The sequence below is a fragment of the Geotrypetes seraphini genome, chromosome 5 (genome assembly GCF_902459505.1).
Source record: "Geotrypetes seraphini chromosome 5, aGeoSer1.1, whole genome shotgun sequence".
Classification (NCBI taxonomy): domain Eukaryota; kingdom Metazoa; phylum Chordata; class Amphibia; order Gymnophiona; family Dermophiidae; genus Geotrypetes; species Geotrypetes seraphini.
Genome location: NC_047088.1, coordinates 176,991,075 through 177,012,133, shown reverse-complemented (window position 1 = coordinate 177,012,133; position 21,059 = coordinate 176,991,075). Strand labels below are relative to the sequence as shown.

Sequence of the window (21,059 nt, the reverse complement as noted above, 5' to 3'; positions counted from 1 at the left end):
ATACTTTCCTTCTTCCCTCCATGCCCTGGCATCTCTTCCTCCCTTCCCTCCAATCACTAGCATCTCGTTTCATTCCCTCCCTCATCTTCTTTCTCCCTCCAGTTGGGTGCAGCAAGTCTCTCCCCCTCTGCTCCCTTTCCTCCTTCTGTCACCCAAGGCCTGGCATCATGAACTTCTTCAGGCAGCAGCATTCACAATTCACTGCTGTTGCCAGCTTCGGGCCTTCTTCTCTGTCGGGTCCTGCCTTCATAGAAACAGAAGTAGGCGCCCGGGATGATGATGAGGCTGCTGATGCCAGCGAATCCAGCAAGGGTAAGGCCCCAAAGCACAATACTGGAGGGCATTTTGGGCCCTAGGCCTGTGCCTACTGGGCCTATCCTTTAATCCGGCCCTGCTTCCCCCCCCCCCCATATGCCCCGACATCTCTCTCTTCCACTCCATGGTATGGTATCTTCTTTCCCTCCCTCCCATGGTCTTTGCATCTCTTTCCTCCTTTTCCTGATCTTCCTTCTCCCTCCTTCCTTCTCTCTCCCCAGTTGGGTGCAGCAGCATTTCTCTTCCCCCTCCCCCCATCGGGTACAGCAGTATTATCAGCATTTCTCTTCCCCCCCCAAATTGGGTACAGCAGAAGCAGCATTTCTCTTCCCCCTCCCCCCATTGGGTACAGCAGTATTATCAGCATTTCTCTTCCCCCTCCCCCCATTGGGTACAGCAGTATTATCAGCATTTCTCTTCCCCCCTCCACCCATTGGGTACAGTAGTATTCTCTTCACACTCCCCTCTAATTGGGTACAGCAGCTTTTCTCCTCCCATTCACCCCCCCCCCACCCCCGTCTCACACACCCGGCAGATTCGCTACAGACAAAGGCAAGTTGCAAGTTTCCCTTCGTCGCTGACCTATCTCCCAAAGGTCAGCGACAGAGGGAAGCTTACAACTTGCTGCTCTTGCTTACTTCGGGCCTTTCTCGTTGCCGGGTCCTGCCTTCGCGGAAACAGAAAGTAGGCAGGACCCGGCAGCGAAAAATGCCTGAAGTAAGCAAGAGCAAGTAAGCTTCCCTCCGTGGCTGGCCTATCTCCTGCATGCTCCGGGGCTCTAATGGTCCGTGCCGGCTTCTCGTCCCTACCCCCCCCCCCCCCGACGTAACTTCCGGTTTCGGAGGGAAGCCGGGTTCGAGTTGCTTGCTGGGTTTTGTTTTAAGTCTGGCGGGAGTCTTTTGGCGGCTCTTCACGCTGCGCGAAAAGCAGTGGCGGCAGCAGGATTCGGCAGATGACAGCTGGGCGGGAATGTAAATTTGCTGGGCGGAGCGCCCGGCTGAAAAGCGCTGGGGAGAACACTGAATATGATATGTGCCAACGTGGCCTCAAGCTGTCAAGTATGTTGCCATTGCTTTTGTACATCACCTATCGTACAGACTCTGGAGTGGATATGAAAGATTAGTTTTTACCTTTGGTAATCTTCTTTCTGATAGTCCACGGAGGAGTCTGTACGGCCTGCCCTCTGTCTATTCTGATTTTTATCGTTTGCATTTTCTGCCTCGGATGTTTCTCCTTTCAGGCCTAAGTTTCTTCTCACCAGCAGATGTGCCCAGCAAGGAATCATTCTGCATAAGTGGGTACATTTCTTAGCCGCTGGTTAATTTAGGGCTTGTGCTCGTTTCACACAGCAGGTTGGTTCTTATTGATGCCATGTTCATGAATGTTTTTCATGTTTCCTGTTTATTAATTGTTCTCTTATATGTTGCAGAACAGACTAGTATTATGTTTGCAGGGAAGTTCCCCGTGCCCCCTTCTGTGTATGCTTTCTTCCAGTGATGTTTGATTGCTTTTGCACTCAATTGTAAAGCTTTGTGTTCCTTTGCTAAGTGGGAGGAGCTGAAAACAATGTGTGTGACTTTCTGCAAGACTCGGTTCGCCGGGTATGGATACAGACTCAGTGGATTAACAGAAAGATTACCAAAGATAAGAACCTAATCTTCCAGTAAAAATTGGTTTGTTTGTTTGTTTTATTTAACTTCTAAACACTGCTGAAGGGCTAGTGATAAGTTAGTCAGAGGCAAGAAGTATAGTTCAGAAGTAGTTGCTGGGAAACAGAATGAAAGTACTTGAGGTACTTGCTGGTACGTGAGCATAAAAAAAGAAGCTAGAATTGGCTCACAAAGCCATGTCTCTGGAATTACCTATGCTTAACGTGGCCATTAATTTTTTTCCTCAAAATGGGACATCTACTAATTTTTAGGTAATGACATTGTAGATATCTTTCTTTCTTTCTCCCTTTCCCCCCCTTTCTGTCTGTCTTTCTTTCTTTCTTTCTCTCTCTGCCCTGACACCCCCATCTCCCCCGCCGCCGATTTCTTCCTGCTTCCTCGACGCATCAACAGGCCAGGTACATGCAGCGACTTTACAAGCAGTGGGTCCACAAGCCTTCTCCCGCGACGTCAAGGCAGCGATTGGCTGGCCCGGAACTTCCCCTCTCCGACGTCAGAATTGACTTTGGGGAGAGGGGAGGGGAGGCTTGTTGGGCTGCTGCTTGTAAAGTCGCATCCCGTTGTCCCCAAGCACAGCGTCTTTTTAAAAAAAAATTGTTACAGTGGGTTGCTCTCTTTCTGAAAATGGGACTTTTCGGCATCCCGAAGCTGTGCTTGGGGAGAAGGGGATAGGCTACCTAAAAACAGGATGGTCCCATTCAAAACGGGACGTATGGTTACGTTTCCTATGCTTCCATTGTTCGCAGAGTCTCTTAAAGCCTCTGTTCCCAGCACTGCATCCCATGTTTGATTTGAAGAAAGTCACTGGGGAAGGGAGGAAGAATTCTGGACTTTGCTGAGGTTTTTCTCAGAGGGAGGAGTGTGCTGAGTCTGTTGTAGTTTATATTTGAGCAGTTATGAGGGAACTGATACTGACTGGGTGGGGAAGAATACTGAGCCTGGGGTATGTTCTGGGGCTGAAATGGGCTGTGCTTGATGAGGAGAGTGTTTTATGGCTACTGGATGTGATAGTTCTAGGGCTATGGGACCTGTGATGGGTTGAACAGGAGAGAGTACTGGATAGAGAATTACACAGGGAAAAAATTTGTTCCTATTACCGTCCTGTTCCCGCAACCACTGTCCCCGCGACTAGTATCCCCGCAGCATCCATACAAACCTCAGTACTGCAATATTTAGCTTATTCCTTCCTTATAAATCAAAGTTCTGCTTGCTGAACTAGAGAAAGAGATGTTCAGCTGGCAGGGCTTTGTTTATACATTTTTATCAACACAACTAATATACTACTTTATCCTAAAGGAAATAAATAAATAGAATTTTTTTTTCTACCTTTGTTGTTCAACCCCCCCCCCCCCCAATTGGTCTGGCACCCATCTTCTTTCCTCCACTCCCCCCATAGTTTGGCATCTCTGTCTTCTTCCCTTCCAGCATCTTCTCCCCACTCTGTCTCTTTCCCTTCAGTGTCTTCTGTCCACTCCATCTTCCCCATTTCCCGTCAGTGTCTTCTCCCCACTCCGTCTTCCCCATTTCCCTTCAGCGTCTTCTCCCCACTCTGTCCTCCCCCATTTCCCTTCAGCGTTTCTGTCCACTCTGTCCTCCCCCATTTCCCTTCAACGTCTTCTCCCCACTCTGCCTTCCCCATTTTTTCCCTTCAACGTCTTCTCCCCACCACCACCCTTCCCTATTGCCACCTCACCGCACTTCAGCACCCCTTGCGCGGCCCTGAGAATCTCCCTCCCTCCCCCTTACCTTCGCGGCACGTTAGTAAAGTAACTTGCTGAAGCCGGCCGAGCCTGCCTGCATTCGCGTAATGTGTGGGCGGAAGCTTCTCCTCTGACGCAACCGGAGGAGGAGAAGCGTCAGAGGAGAAGCTTCCGCCCACACACACGCGATAGCAGACAGGCTCGGCCGGCTTCAGTAAGTTACTTTACTAACGTGCCGCAAAGGTAAGGGGGAGGGAGGGAGATAGATTCGGTAGGTAGGAAGGAGGAATGGGGCCACGCAAGATCGGTGACCTCACGCGTTCTCAACTGTGGGGACAAGGCCACTCACCACTCCACGGGGCAGTGGATGGCCTTGTCCCCGTTCCAGCAGTGAGCACTTCCCCCCCCCCCCCCCCTCCGGTAACAGCCACCATGTCATTCTCTAGTGCTAGAGCTCTGGGGGAAAATCCTTTGGATGAAGGGCTTATGATGATAATTTTTTAAAATATATTAGTTTTGAAACTAAAAACATCCTTATAAATGTTATAGTAAAGTGAAAGCATTGATGAGCACTAGTTTTAAGTACTCAAACACTACCTAAATTTTAAAAGATGAATACTGTAATTTACCTTTTTAAAAGCTTCTCAAATTAGAAGCCATATTTATATACTCATCACCCTTCCAAGCTCTCATATAGCCAGTGTTCCAGCTTTTTGAACAGTAAATATTTTTATTCATTACTGTGAAATAGGCGAATTAACATCTTCTGTTTATCATGATAAATACTGTTTCCCTAGCAACAGCAGCAGATGAATCCAGAGACCAATGGGATAGCCCACATCTACCAGCAGGCGGAGATAGAGAAACTGATTAACAGGTGGTCATATTGGCTGGCACTCCTCCTGTCTCATCAGTATGCTCTATCTCCCAGCAGGGGAAAGTCGCTATTCACCTAGCTCCTGGATTCTGGCTGTGACTGAAATCTTATTTCTCCTGTTGAGATTTTTCTCTTCAGTGAGTTATCAGTGAGTTATCAGTGAGTTGCAGAAACTTTTCGCAAAATATGTATCCTTTCCTTAGAAACAGGGGAGATCCCAGAGGACTGGAAAATAGCAAATGTCACGCCCATCTTCAAGAAAGGATCAAGGGGTGACCCGGGAAACTACAGGCCGGTGAGTTTGACCTCGGTTCCGGGAAAGATGATGGAAGCACTGATTAAGGACACCATCTGCGGCCACATAGAAAAAAATGGGCAGCTGAAGGCAAGCCAGCACGGCTTCTGCAAGGGAAGGTCATGCCTCACGAACTTGCTGTACTTCTTTGAGGGAATAAACAGACAGATGGATAAAGGGGAATCCATTGACATCATTTACCTTGACTTCCAAAAAGCCTTCGACAAGGTACCCCATGAACGGCTGCTTAAGAAGCTGTGGAATCACGGGGTGCAAGGGGATATCCACCGATGGATCAAACATTGGTTGGCAGGCAGGAAACAAAGGGTTGGAGTAAAGGGCCATTACTCAGAATGGCAATGGGTCACGAGTGGAGTCCCACAGGGGTCGGTGCTGGGACCGCTCCTGTTCAATATATTTATTAACGACTTGGAGACAGGGACGAACTGTGAGGTCATTAAATTTGCGGACGACACCAAACTCTACAGCAAGGTTACAACCAAGGAAGACTGTGAAAACCTGCAAAGGGACTTAACGAGATTGGAAGACTGGGCAAAAAAATGGCAAATGAGTTTTAACACTGAGAAATGCAAAGTCATGCATGTAGGGAAAAAGAACCCGATGTTCAACTATAAAATGGGGGGATCGTTGCTGGGGGTGAGTAAACTTGAAAGAGACCTGGGGGTGATGGTAGACACAACATTGAAAGCATCAGCACAGTGTGCGACAGCCTCAAAGAAAGCGAACAGAATGTTGGGTATCATCGGAAAGGGTATCACGACCAGGACGAAGGAAGTCATTTTGCCGCTATATCGGGCGATGGTGCGCCCACATCTGGAGTACTGTGTCCAGTACTGGTCGCCATACCTCAAAAAGGACATGGCGGTACTTGAGGGAGTCCAGAGAAGAGCGACAAAGTTGATAAAGGGTATGGAAAACTTCTCATATGCGGACAGATTGGAAATGCTGGGGCTATTCTCTCTGGAAAAGCGGAGACTTAGGGGAGATATGATAGAAATCTTCAAAATCATGAAGGGTATAGAGAAGGTAGACAGGGACAAATTCTTCAGGCTGTGGGGAGCCACAAGCACAAGGGGGCACTCGGAGAAATTGAAAAAGGACAGGTTTAGAACAAATGTTAGGAGGTTCTTTTTCACTCAGAGGGTGGTGGACACATGGAACACGCTCCCGGAGGCTGTAATAGGCCAGAGCACGCTACAGGGGTTCAAGGAAGGTCTAGATAAGTTCCTAAAAGATAAGGGGATTGAGGGGTACAGAAAGAAGTAGAGGTAGGTTATAGGATTAGACAGAAACCACTTCACAGGTCACGGACCTGATGGGCCGCCGCGTGAGCGGGTCGCTGGGCGCGATGGACCTCTGGTCTGATCCAGTGGAGGCAACTTCTTATGTTCTTATTTCTCCTGTTGAGGTTTCCTCTTCAGTGAGACAGGGGTGTCCGGCTGAACGGTGCCGGCTTTAGGGGTTACACCTGGGCCCCCCCAGGTCCCTGCCTCACCCTCCCTCCAGTGATAGAGGGTTTGACTGAGTCCCTATTTTTCTTCTTTCCCTGAAAAAAAAAAAGTGGACTCCACAGTTTCTGAAGGGTTATTCTGTATGTGAGGGGGGCACGCACTTCCAAGCTCTCATATAGCCAGTGTTCCAAATTACTGTGAAATAGACAAATTAACACCTTCTGTTTATCATGATAAATACTGTATATGAGAATACATTTTCAGATCACACAGTCTTATTCTAGAAATAGTTACGGTATCTGTCAGATGATTTCTGGCAATGACAATGATTTTATTGATTGATGAAGATGAGCTGTGAAATTCTTGAATGCTGACTTGTTTAATGGCAAGCATTCCAAATCTTACATCTTGTTATGCAATATTAGTAAGTTTTGTCATTTGACATTGCTGAAACATCTCCTCCCCTAAGAGTACATGAAAAGTAAATACCAATGACCATTCAGTACAGACAATCAGACAGCAAGCAGCGGAAGGTAAGTAGTAATGCTATCTTTATAGTGTGCTGCTTTATTTATCATATGTTTAATACTAAAGTTTGGTTATAATGAATTGAATTTATTTAAATCCTGACGATGAAAAGATATCTGTGCTTTCAAGATTAGTATGCTTCAGAAGTGTGTAACAATTAGTAATGTAGTACATTTTGCCTAGTTTTGTGGTTTGAATTTAATAGATCAGTAATGTAAAAGTTTTCCTTGTTTTAAAGAAATGTGCTTTATATGGCAACTAATTTAAATGTGGAAGACTGAGTTAAATCATTTTTATATATAGTTGAATATTTTAAATATTGAAAGGTGTTTCCTCTCTGTTGTAGGATGTTGTCCAGCATAATTTTGGTACAAAGAGGTTTACTGGACTTATGTGTCGGGAGGGGGGTATGAGGAGGGGGTGTTATGTTTTACTGTTTAAAATCATTTGATGACTAGCGTAGCATGCTTCTTTCGATTTTGACTTGTTTGTGCTCTGATGATATTGTTTGTTCTTGTCCTTCTTACTCTATTGTCGTCAATAAAAGTGTTTAAACTTAAATATTGAAAGGTTTTGTACTTGTGATATGAAGTCTGTTCTTAACTTTTGAATATATATTTTTTCTCTTTTCATTACAGAAATTAAAAAAATGAAAGTACATATGCACACAAAATTTTGCATCATTTGCTTGTTAACATTTATTTTTCATCAATGTAACCATTGCCATAAAGATGGACACGACCATGGGCATGATGACAGTCACGTACATAACCACAGTGATTATCAAATTTCAGAAGAGCCTTATCACCAGAATGGAGGAGTGGATTCTGGAGCAAGTAAAGAATCTGTTCCAGAAGCTGAGCATGAACAAAGATATTATATTGAGAAACTTTTTGACAGATATGGTGAAAATGGAAGATTGTCATTTTATGGTCTAGAAAAACTTTTAGCAAACCTGGGCCTTGGTGAAGTGAAAGTAGTTGAGATAAATCACGAGGACATTGGTCATGACCATGTTTCTCACTTGGAAGCTTTAGAGGTGCAAGAAGGAAAACATACTCATTGGCATAGCCATATACACTCCCATTCTCATTCCAGTTCAGAAAATCAAACTATGAGCAGTGATTCTGCAAAAAGAAACAAGAAATGTGATCTATTGAGAGGAGAGACAACAGAATCCTCTGTTAAATCTGATAATAAGCATTCTCATGACCATAACCATCATCTTAATCGCCACCACCATGATCCGCGCCATTATCGTGAGCATAATAGTACTCATCATTCTCATAATGACTCCATTAGCCATACTCAACATAGGGAACAGAGTCAGGAACATTTAACAAATACCAGTACATCACAAGAGCAACCTGAAGGAATGTCACAAAAGCACAGAAAGAAACGGAAACGAAACAAAAGCAGAGAAACCCCTATGGAAACGACACCTGAGTCTGGCAGTGACAGTGATCATGGTGAACAGCATGAACATAATCATGTTCATAAACACGAGCGTGTGAACCTCTCTCTTATTCGCCCGCACCTCCATGAGTATGGTAATGATCTTAGTGCAACTCCTGGACAGCAAGATCATAATCCTGATGAAGGAAATGGACATCGCCATGCTCAAAAACGTGAAGCACCAAATAATCAAATTAGTGTTCGTAAACAGGGTGTTTTTTCATTTCATAGTCATCAGGATCATGGTGAAGAAGACCATCAGCATGACGAGGTAATTGGCCTTAAAAAAGTATTATGTTAACTCATGCCATTCAACATACATAATACAAAACCATGTGAATTTTAAGTAGATTAATTGTAGATAAATATTTCATGTATGAATGTATTCAGATGGAAACATGTAAATCTTAAAAGATTTCTGTCACTTTGCTCTGAAGGAAAAAGAGAGTGGTAATTTATTTTTTTATTTTGTTTCCATTAGGAGATTGGTTTACATTTATGTTGAAAGGAGTATGTAATTTCAGACAAAGTTACTCTTAGAATTTTAAGGAATTCTATGGAAAATGTAGCTCATAATCATATAATGTTGAGATATTTTACTTTTGCTAATTAATTAGTTTTGGGTTGTTTTTTTTAAAAAAAAATCTATAGAGCAGAAGTGATGGAAAAATTTCTAAGCTATATATTACAAAATATATATTTTAAACTTTTTTATTTTAAGAAAACAAGGAGAATTTAAAGAATATAGACAGTATCTAATATTTTTTTATGCCTGTATTAGATAATTTGTGTGTTTGCTTTTATTCCACCTTGCCTTAAAGAAGAAGAGCATGTGGTAAAAAGTAATATACATCACGTAATCATTTAGGGCCCATTTCATCAAACAGCAGTAGAGCTTTTTACCTTGGGCTGAGGTAAATGCTCTGATGCTCATTCAATTCCTATGAGTGTCAGAGCATTTATCTTGCTGGCCCTTGGTAAAAAGCTGTACTGCGGTTTGATAAAAGGAGCTCTTAGGCCTGGATTCTCAAAAGTGCGCTGTTTGGAGGGCGCCTAAGTTAGTGTTTTAAGTGGCCATTAACGATGTGGCAATTGACTGTGCTATTAAAAACCAATAAAAAGCTAATTGAGAAAATAAAGTAGGCACCTGAATTGTATCTATGCAGATGCTTCCCAGTGCCAAACATCAAAAAAGTCATGATTATGGATAGGGTTGATGTTTGGCGCTGCTAAGCATGATTCTACGTCAAAGATAGGTGCCGGAAATGTTGGCCTGTAAAACCTTTGCCTATATTTCCCACACCTATCTTTTAATGTTCTTATGTTCTTAAGCAGACCATGATTCTCAAAACAGTGCTGTAGTTTTGAAATGTGACCAGTGCCATTTTTTTTTTCAGGTGCTAGCTGATTCTGGTGCTGTTTTGAGAATCAGAATCTTACCCTCTCTTCTAAGAAACTGCGATAGCAGTTTGTAGCGTGGTGAGCTGCGCTGAATGACCCGCGCTGCTCCCAACGCTCATAGAGTTCTTATGAGCGTCGGGAGCAGCGCAGGCCAATCAGCACGGCTCTCTGCGCTACAAACTAGTAGCGCAGTTTAATAGAAGAGGGGGTTAGTGTTTATCTTCTAAGTTCTCACCAAGTTCTTTGTAAAGTGTCTGGTTGGAAGGATTTCAAATTATATCATTCAAATAGAATTTGATCTGTATTGAATGATGATTCAAGTTATATGTAATTTGTAGCACACTTCTATTTCCAGGAATGTAAAGAATAGTAGTCAACTAGTTAAAAATGTATTTTTGATTCTAAAAGGATATTTTCCAAAAAAGTATATACTTAAATTATGCATTTCATGCTTTTTTAAAAAATTTGATACAGGGTGAACTTTTACTAATAGTTATAATTGTAAAGGAAATCAGCACAGTGGGCAAATTTTATTTTGTCTGTTATGCTATTTAAGAAAATGACTTTCCTCAGTTTCATGTATGTATTTTAAATGATTTCCAGGTCCCATATGCTCATGTTCCAGTTTGAATTGTTTTGATTTATCTCAGAGGTATAGATTTCATCAGTAAGCTTAATAATCACATACCGTATATACTCAAATATAAACAGACCCAAATATAAACCGAAGTAACCTTCCCCATCACCAAAAAAGGGAGGAAAAAAAGTTAACTCGAATATAAACTGGGTGGGGGGAAGTTAATATTCAAGTACTCTGCCCTGCCAGGTTTTGCCCCTCCCTCCCTCCCAGTCTCTGTACCCAACTGCCCTCCCTCCCTGCCAGGTTCTGTACCCTGCCGCCTCCTGTCCCAGCCAATTCTAATCATTTTTACCTCCCTCCCACCTTCCCCATATACCTTTAGTATCCCTGGTGGTCCAGCTATGAACCGTGGCAGGAGCGACCTTCCTTCCGGAATGGTCACTTATGCCCGCATAGAGCTGCTAGCTGATTGGCTGTCGCAAGTCCTCTTCGCAGCCAATCAGCAAGGAGCTCTGCACAGGCAGGAGTTAAAGAAGGTCACTCTTGCCAGTGCAGAGCCACTAGTTCTGCATGGGCAGGAGCGAAGAAAGGTCACTCCTGCCGCAGTTCATTACTGGACTACCAGGGATATTAAAGGTACGTGGGGGAGGGAAGTAAAAATTACTAGAATCGGCTGGGACAGCAGGCGGGAGGGATCCCTCCTATCCTGGACACTGCTGGACCACTAAGGATACTAAAGGTATGCAAGGGAGGCTGGAAGGAGGTAAAATTTTTTACAATTGGCTGGGACAGGAGGTGGGAGAGATCCTACCACCAGGTCTCATGGCAGGCCCAACAGGTTCGGGAGGGGGCAAGACCCGAATATAAACAAAGACCCACATTTTGGGGCCATTTTTTTAGCCCAAAATACTGTTTATATTAGAGTATATGCAGTAACTAATAGACACTTAACAAGGTATAACCTCATACAAGTCCTATAGCTGATGGAAAACCTCATTTGCAAGCATTATGTCAAGTCTAAAAAATCATTGTCAAAACTAGTATTTCGACAAAAATTTAAAATAAGAGTCCCCATAGAATCATATATCTTAATATTCGGGAGGATGTCTTAACCTATTTCAGTATGCCTTCTTAATGTCAGTTGTTTTCTGCTAGTTGTTCCTATTATTTATATTTATGTTTAGTACAAGAGATTACTTATTAAATATTTTGTATAATTTTTGTAGTGTTTGAATGTCACCCAGCTGCTTCAGTATTATGGTCTTGGTGTCAACTCTCCAATTTCTCCTGATCAGTTTACATACCTCTGCCCTGCACTTCTATATCAAATTGATAGCAGACTTTGCGTTAAACACTCTAGTCAACTGCATGTTGAGGATTTGGATAAGCACAAAGCCAGTGCCTCAGGTAAGACACTGTAACTTCATAAATAATTCAAATTAGGGTTACCTCTTAATCTTCTTGTATCTCTTTTTTAATCTTAGCAAGAACATAAGAATAGCCTTACTGGGTCAGGCCAAGGTTGAAGGCCCATTTCCTTTACATCAACCATATTGTGTAAGGAATCAATTATGGGGCCCCAGCTGTTCTGATGGAGCTGTTGGATAGGAGACTCAAATTAGTCCACCAAGAGTAGGTCCATTTCACCTTCGTTCCCCTGGAGGTCTCTCCCCACCCTTGAATCTCCTCTCCTTTGCAGGTCTGTAACCGAGTTGTTTAGTTTGCCTTCTGGCAATTTGTTTTATCTGGGGTGGTGTGTAACTGTGGCCACACTGCTCTGAGGCCTAGCACTAAAGAGGATTGGTAAGATCGTGTGGTTCTACTCCGATCCAATTTTTGGCCGATTCAAAAATGTACTAAAAATGTACTAAAATGTTTGCATGCAAATGATTCACGTGGAGGTTTGGCGTAATCCTGGACTCTGCCATCTGATTGATCGCTGGGAGAGCAACTCTTACACATACTCAGAGCAAGCAGGGGAAGTCCGAACAGCTAAGAGGCAGGGGAAGCCCCGAAATCAGCCCATAGGAGGGGCCTTAAACAACCTGGGCCAATCAGAGCGTCAGGCCCCTCCCCATTTTGAAGAGGCGGCCCAGCTGGTCGGAGGGAGTAGGCATCCCTCTGGCCAGCCATCTGAGAGTAAGGTAAGGGGGAGAGGGCAGGGGTCATCGGAGCACGGGTGGGGGGGATTTCATGGTGGCAGGAGAGCGTTGGCATCTCTCCACTGCCGAGGGGGGTTGAGTGTGTCGTCGGCGGGAGAAATTGGGCATCTCTCCCACTACTGGGGTTGTGTCATTTGGTGGCAGGAGAGATTGGGCAACTCCTGCTACCGGGGGGAGGGGGGGTGTTGGCAGTGGAAGAGATTGGTGGGCATCTCTCCTGCTGCTTGAATTTGCCCTTGGCAGCGGGAGAGATTGGGTATTTCGCCCGCTGCCGAGGGGACTTTAATAAACGTGCTCAAAGCATGCTTTTATTACTCCCATACACACAAAAAGAATTAGACAATTTATGATTCTTCATGTAATTTTTTTTTTTTTTTTCATTAGCCATAGTCAAAACACATGCCACAAGATGCACTTTTAATAGTGCTATCACTATACCGGCAACCCCAGATCAGACGTTGATTTTTGTCGCCAGAAGCCGCCGACACCACTCTTGGAGAATGGCTCGGCGATGTTTAAGAATCCACCAGAGTTTCGTTTCAATATTCAAGAGCCCGTTTGCATGGCAGTGTCGGAGACTGCTAGAAAGCTCACTAAAGACTTCCATAAGCCGTTTTGATAATCCGCTGCTAAAATACATGCTGGCTAAACGTCTGCAACCACGTTAACGTTTTGAGAATCGGGCCCTAAGTTGTTTGAATGTGGTCTGAAGCCAGTTACCATGGCTGAATTATTTTCTGTTGCATAATGAGTTTTTCTGCTTTTTCAAGCAAGGAGAAAATATCATCATAAAATTCTAGATAAGTATTTTTAATGCACATTCTTTTTTTCCATGTGGCTATATAATTTAAATACCCTAAAAGAAATTGCCCTTGTTTTGAAAGCAAAGATTACTAATGGGAATATTAATTAGTTGTTTTCAGGTGCTGATTGCTATTTTTGGATATGAAAGTTGAATTAATTTTGCTGTGATATTAATAATAATGGAATATTCTAGGAGTAATTATTTTTAATGACTTGCATCATTAATAAAGGCTAACTTGTTCAGGATAAATCTCTTTTAGTGAAACAGCTACTGCTGCATTAACTTGGAGGTATGTGGCAGTATATCCTATGTTTCACAGTCTAGGCTCATTTAGTCCCAGCATCGACCCTAGTTTAATTATCAAGGGGCTTTGCAAATGGACTGCTAAGCATTTTCTCCCAATTAAGATGCTGAAACAAGGTAGAAAACTGTCATTTTGCACATGTTTTGAACTAAGATAATTAGAACATTTCCATAGATGAGTGCTTTTTTTCAAAGGAATGCCTTTTCTGTCTGTATAATGAGAAGGAGAGTTGATGAATAACTAGGTATTTAAGTGACTTCATTTAAAGAACAAGTATATCTTGTTGCACATTTTTTTAGCACATTTTCTTTGATCTGTCTTCAGTGCAAACTAAAAACATATTGATTTACTTTAGTAATATAGTTTAGGGGTTGAGATACTGATCATGCAGTAGAAAGAGACCTTGAGGTGATTTGATTATATCCTACCATTTCAAGGTAGAGAAACAAGGTAATAAATATATCTGAAGTAGAGATGTGCATGGGGTCTTAATCTGGTCCCCATCTCCACCTGTCCCCAGTCAATTCTATACTCCCCCCAACCCAACACCATCATATTGCTACCATCCTCTCACCAGCCCCAGTCAATTCTTTTCTGTCTTCTCACCATCCCCCCACAGTTTTCTTTCACATCCGTGTACCCAATGCTCATTTAAAAGATCTTGTAAATTCAAACAAAATAAAAACATGTTAAAGTTTAACAGAAAACAATAGACATAACTTTCTTTGTTAAATATGTAAGAAAAACATTTATTGACATGGAGCGGGAGTAAACAATCATTCTAGTGCAGTGTGTCTAGTAGTCCTGAATGCTAGAGTTATCTCTCGGAACGCTCAAGCTGCTTGCAGAATGATGTCAGTTATCATTCAACTCCACCTCTTTCCCAGATACAAGAGGGTGCTGGAAACTTCTCCACCCAACCAACTCTAAATTCTGAGCGTTATTTTCCCACTGTAGCTGAAAAGGATGCTATTTTATTTTGCAAAGTGTCAATTTGAGAATTATAATGCTATGTTTTGACATTGGTTTCAGATCATTGATTGAACCATGCCAACAAAAAGTATGGAATTTTCAGCTGTGGAACTCCGAGCTGTCATGAAGTTTCTATTCCTGCAGAAGAAAATTCCAAGGGAAATCGATGAACGTATGGCAAACATTGAGTGACAAATGCCCATCATACTCCACAGTGAAGAAGTGATGTGCAAACTTTAAGCATGGAGTTTTTGAGTCCGAAGATGCATCAAGGTCTGGGAGGCCTCAAATGGTGTCTACTCCTGAAATTGTTGACCATGTCCATGACGTGATTTTGGTAGATTGACAAATATCGGCTAAAACAATTGCTGAGATACTACAGATATCCAGGGAGTGTGTTCGGTGTATGCTCCACAAACAGCTGGGTATGCAGAAGCTGTCAGCCAAGTGGATGCCCAAATGTTTAAATGTTGACGAGAAATGATGATGAGTGGACACGTCCAAGTTGATTTTGCAGCATTTTCAGCGAGCTGGTGCCAACATTTTGGAACAATTAGTTAATGTTGATGAAACATGGTTACACCACTATGATCCTGATACAAAACAGCAGTCCATGCAATGGCTGCACTCAGGTTGTCCAAGGCCAAGGAAATTCAACTCTCAAAGTTGGCAGGAAAGGTCAAAGCCACAGTGTTTAGGGATTAGAAAGGTGTTGTAATGATTGACTATCTTCCAAGGGGCTAAACAGTTAATTCAGAATATTACTGTAACTTGGCTGTGCAGATTAAAGGAGGCATTGAAAGAAAAAAAGAAGGAATCTTTGGAAAGAAGGTGTTTTTTTTTTAATTTTTTTTTTCAAGACGCTGCACCTTCTCACAAGGCTGGAAAATGATGAAAGTTTTGACGCAGTTGGGGTTCAGTTCATCGACCATTTATTTACTCTATTAACCAGATCTTGCTCCATCTGAATATTTTCTGTTTCCAAACTTTAAAAAAAGTTTAACAGGATGACAATTTTCAAGTGATTTGGAGGTGATTGCAGCAGTGGAGCAGTATTTCAGTGACCAGACATCAGAGTATTTTTTGGAAGGGTTACAGAAATTTCAGGCGGTATGTTGAACTTAGGGGTGAATATGTGAAATAACTTGTAAGTTTCATGGCTCCATGTCATTCCCTTTTGGTTGAGCTGACAACATTTCAGCACTTCCTCTCTGAGATCCCACATGCCTATCCCACACTTTCTTGAATGCAGACAGTCTGTCTCCTCCACCTCTTCCGGGAGACTGTTCCACGCATCTACTATCCTTTCTGTAAAAAAAAAAGTATTTCCTTTGATTACTCCTGAGCCTATCACCTCTTAACTTCATCCTATGCCCTCTCACTCCAGAGCTTCTTTCCAAATGAAAGAGACTCAATTCATGCACATTTATGCCATGTTGGTATTTAAACGTCTCTCTCTTATCTCCCCTCTCGCCTTTCCTCCAAAGTATACATACTGAGATCTTTAAGTCTGTCCCCATACACCTTAAGCCGAAGATCATGCACTATTTTAGTAGCCTTCCTCTTGATCAATTCTTTTTGAAGGTGCGGTCTCTGGAATTGCACATAATATTCTAAATGAGGTCTCAACCGAGTCTTATACAGGGGCATCAATACCTGCTTTTTCCTATTGGCCATACCTCTCCCTATGCACTCTAGCATCTTTCTAGCTTTTGCTGTCACTTTTTCAAGCTATTTGGCCACCTTAAGATCATCACACACAATCACATCCAAGTCCCGCTCTTCTGTTGTGTACATAAGTTTTTAACCCCTTAAACTGTACCGTTCCCTCAGGGTTTTGTAGTCCAGATGTTTGACTTTGCGTTTCTTAGCATTAAATTTTAGCTGCCAAATTTCAGACCATTCTTCAAGCTTCGCTAGGTCTTTCTTCATGTTATTCACAACATCTGGGATGTCTATTTAAATTTCATTACTATTTGGAGAATCATTACAGTTCATTACTATTTGGAGAATCAAAACAGTTCTGAATAATTTATTTTCCACTTAGAAACCAACTTCCCTTCATCCCTCTTGGTTTAATCTAGGAAGTTCCACATGTAAGAATATGTTGCCTGCTTGTCCTGTGATAAAGCACAGTTACTCACCTGTAGCAGATGTTATCCAGGAACAGCAATTAGATATTCTTAAAACCTTCCCACCTCCCCTAGTTGGCTTCTTTAGTTTTTTACTGAATTGATGGTCCCGTGATCAGATAGCGGTTGGGAAGACACTCACGCATATGTGATACGGCAGTCTTCAAATTTTAAAGTAACACAGCACTTGTGGATTGTCCGAACCGGGCTCCTTGGATGTCGTCGCCCACATGTAAGAATATCTGACTGTGCTGTTCAGGCTGTGTTACATTAGATTTGTCAGGCTCTCCCTTCCCCTCTCCTAGTATCTAAATATAATGCTTAGTGACTTGTTTTTCTCTCTCAAAGTGATGAGGACCTTTCCTTTTCCTTTTGACTATGACTTTCTTAGTGCTTCTATCAAGGGGGCAGGGAGGCTTATGGGTTTGATAGAAATAGAAACATAGAAATAGATGGCAGATAAGGGCCACGGCCCATCTAGTCTGCCCACCCCAATGACCCTCCCCTCCCCTTCTCTGTGAATAGATCCCACGTGTCTATCCCATTTGGCCTTAAAATCAGGCACGCTGCTGGTCTCAATAACCTGAAGTGGAAGACTATTCCAGCGATCAACCACCCTTTCAGTGAAAAAGAATTTCCAGGTGTCCCGTGCAGTTCCCCCCCCCCTGATTTTCCACGGATGCCCCCTTGTTGCCGCGGGACCCTTGAAAAAGAAAATATCTTCTTCCACCTCGATGCGGCCCGTGAGATACTTGAATGTCTCGATCATGTCACCCCTCTCTCTGCGTTCCTCGAGTGAGTACAGCTGCAACTTATCCAGCCGTTCCTCGTACAGGAGATCCTTGAGTCCCGAGACCATCCGGGTGGCCATTCTCTGGACCGACTCCAGTCTCAGCAAATCCTTACGGTAATGCGGCCTCCAGAATTGCACACAGTATTCCATGGCCTCACCATGGATCTATACAATGGCATAATGACTTCAGGCTTATGGCTGACGACACTCCTGCGTATGCAACCTATGATTTGCCTTGCCTTGGATGAAGCTTGCTCCACTTGATTGGCAGTCTTCATGTTCTCACTGACGATCACCCCTAAGTCTCGTTTTGCTTCAGTTCTTGTTAGGATCTCGCCATTAAGGGTGTAAGTCTTGCATGGATTTTGGCTGCCCAGGTGCATGACTTTGCATTTTTTGGCATTGAAGCTGAGTTGCCAGGACCTAGACCAGCGCTCCAGTAGGAGTAGGTCGTGCATCATGTTGTCTGTTGTGCTTTTGCCCACTACATTGCTTAGTTTGGCGTCATCGGTGAATAATGTTATTTTACCTCGCAGCCCTTCTGCCAAGTCTCTTATAAAGATGTTGAATATGATCGGGCCCAGGACTGAGCCCTGCGGCACTCCACTGATTACCTCCGTCATTTCGGAGGGGGTGCCGTTCACCACTACCCTCTGAAGCCTACCTCCAAGCCAGTTCCCAACCCATTTCGTAAATGTGTCGCCCAATCCTATAGAACTCATCTTGCTCAGCAACCTGCGGTGTGGTATGCTATTGAATGCTTTACTGAAGTCCAGGTATACGATGTCCAGGTATACGATGTCCAGGGACTCCCCAACATCCAGCTTCCTCGTCACCCAGTCAAAGAAGCTGATCAGGTTGGATTGGCAGGATCTCCCCTTAGTAAATCCATGTTGACGCGGATCCCGTAGATTCTCCTCGTTCAGGATCGTATCCAATTGGCGTTTGATTAGAGTTTCCATTAGTTTGTACACTATTGATGTGAGACTCACCGGTCTGTAGTTTGCTGTCTCCATCTTGGAGCCTTTCTTGTGGAGTGGAATGACGTTAGCCGTCTTCCAGTTCAACGGGACGTTACCCGGACTAAGGGAGAGATTGAAGAGCGCGGATAGCGGTTCCGCCAAGACATCACACAACTCCCTGAGCACCCTGGGGTGTAGGTTGTCAGGCCCCATTGCCTTGTTAACCTTAAGCTTTGACAGCTCGCAGTAGACACCGCTGGGTGTAAACTCGAAATTACTAAACGGGTCATCTGCGTCAATCCTTGTCTGTAACTGAGGGCCGAGTCTTGGCGCCTCGCGGGTGAAGACTGATCAGAAGTATTCATTTAACAGTTGGGCTTTTTCCGAGTCCGCTTCTACATAGTCTCCGTCTGGTTTCCTAAGACGTACTATCCCGCCTGGGTTCTTATTTCTGTCACTGATATCCTGAAGAAGGATTTATCTCCTTTCTGGATGTTCTTCGCTAGAGACTCCTCCATGCGGAATTTGGCCTCCCTAACTGCTGTTTTGACGGCTTTTGACTTGGCCAGATAGACTTCCCTAGAGTCCTGTTTCCCTGATGAATGTAAGAGATTAATGCTTTTTTCTTCTCCTTGATGAGGTCAGAAATCTCCGCAGAGAACCACTGTGGCTTATTGTTCCTTCGCCGTTTACTTACTGATTTAACATAGCAGTTTGTTGCTTCTTGTATGGTGGCTTTCAAAGTCGACCACATTTCTTCCACAGGCATGAAAGACTATCCCTTCTTCCACACTTTTATTGTGATTATGGACTGCTTTTTTATATTAGAATTAAAAAAAAAATAAATCTTAAATTTGATTATAATAGAGCTCTTAGTCATCAGCATGTATTCAGCTGCTCATCATGTTATTTCCATATATGTCATATCATATGACATGGAATTTATTTATTTAAAATTGTTTATAACCTGCCTATCTACAAATCTAAGCAGGGAACAAGATCACATACTCACATACATAATCGTGATAAAAATTAGAACAAGTGCAAAACAAATACAAAGCAGAATAAAACAGCAAAAAACTGCTCAGACTCATACTATCACATTGTTGACACCTAAAAAACACTCAAACAACACAGTTTTCACCTCCTTTCTGAACTGCAAAAGAATATTCAATTGGTGCAAGATCGACGGTAACACATTTCAGAGTGCCGGGCCCTGCACAGAAAATATAGATTTGCGATTCCCAGTAAGCCTTTCGGCAACTAATGATGGAATGTCTAGTTTCAAACTATCTGTCAACCGTAGCCCGCGTGAGGGACAATACCACTGCAAAAGAGAGCGAACACTAGCCGGGCAATTGTACTGAAGTAACTTAAACATCAAGCAAAGAACCTTGAAATCGACCCGCAAACCCACAAGTAGCCAATGAAGCTCTCAAAATATCGGAGAGATATGGTCAAATTTCGAAGCATGAATAATAAGGCGTTCAGCAGTATTTTGAGCCAACTGCAGAGTGTGCAAGATATATTTAGGCAGACCTAAATAGATGGATCAGTGTGATACAGATGGATCAGTGCGATAACAGTTCGAAAATTATCATTTGAAAGATAATCACATAGTTTCCGCAACAGACGCAACTTGAAAAAAACACCAGATATTAATGCCTTAATTTAAGCTTTGAAAGACAGGGAGGAACCAAACACAACTCCAAGATACCTACACTTCTTTCGCACAGGAACAACTTCACCTGCAAGAGATATCCAATGGCCACGATGCCAAGTTCTTACCGCGACCAATATATAACACTTCAGTCTTAGCAATGTTCAGTTTATATTGGTCGCGGTAAGAACTTGGCATCGTGTGTGAGGGGTAACAGGCTGTTCATCAGGTGGTACAGCTGCTGCAGTGCTTGGGCTGGGTGATCAACTTCAGGAAGAGTCACCTTGAGCAATCGCTGGGTTTGGTAGTTTGATTTTACATGGGACAGAACAAAAGTGTTTCTGCCTGTGTCCCATCAGGAAAAGCATTGACAGGTTGTCAGGGACCTTCTGGCCATTCCGGCCCCGACGGCATGGCAGTACCTCCAGGTTCTGGGGACCATGGTGGCAACGATCAATGTCCCTTGGGCCAGAGCCCATCTGTATCCGCTGCAGGATGCTCTGCTTTTGTACTGGAATCCCCAGTGCAACCCGTTGCATGCACCTCTGCCCTGGATAGATTTGCATGGTGGTTGTGACCCCTCTCGCTTTCCAGGGGCCTTCCCCTCCGGATCTTGGATTGGGTGATTTTGTCTACGGATGCATCTCAAAGGCTGGGGAGAAGTGTGTATGACCGTCCCTGATCAGGGCCAGTGGGCGTCCTCAGAGCACAAGTGGTTGATCAATCATTTGGAGCTTTGGGCGATTCAGCTGACTTTTAACGTCGTGTGTCATTGAGCCGTCCATGTCTTCTTGGACAATGCCATGGCAGTGGCTTACATTAATCGACAGGGGGCCACGAGACCCTCCCTGAGCATGGAGGTTCAGCTTCTGTTCTGGTGAGCGGAGAGACACCTTGTGGTGCTGTCAGCGGCACACGTGACAGGATTTGACAGTCAGTCAAGACGTTGGACCCCAGAGAGTAGACCCCGGAGAGT

At 43.5% G+C, this 21,059-nt stretch overlaps 1 protein-coding gene across 7 annotated transcripts in view; it reads left to right on the top strand.

Moving 5' to 3' along the window:
- SLC39A10 (solute carrier family 39 member 10) overlaps window positions 1–21,059 on the top strand; it is a 147,399-nt gene that overhangs the window by 16,629 nt on the left and 109,711 nt on the right. For 4 of the 7 annotated variants that reach the window (XM_033944668.1, XM_033944666.1, XM_033944667.1 and 1 more), the window contains exons 2-3: window positions 7,496–8,583; window positions 11,520–11,700. In XM_033944668.1, coding sequence (XP_033800559.1) covers window positions 7,507–8,583; window positions 11,520–11,700 — 1,258 coding nt within the window. In that variant the 5' untranslated portion in view covers window positions 7,496–7,506. Of the gene's footprint in view, window positions 1–1,232; window positions 1,374–7,495; window positions 8,584–11,519; window positions 11,701–21,059 lie in introns of those variants that run through there. The other 3 variants (XM_033944670.1, XM_033944665.1, XM_033944664.1) reach the window with 2 other exon arrangements.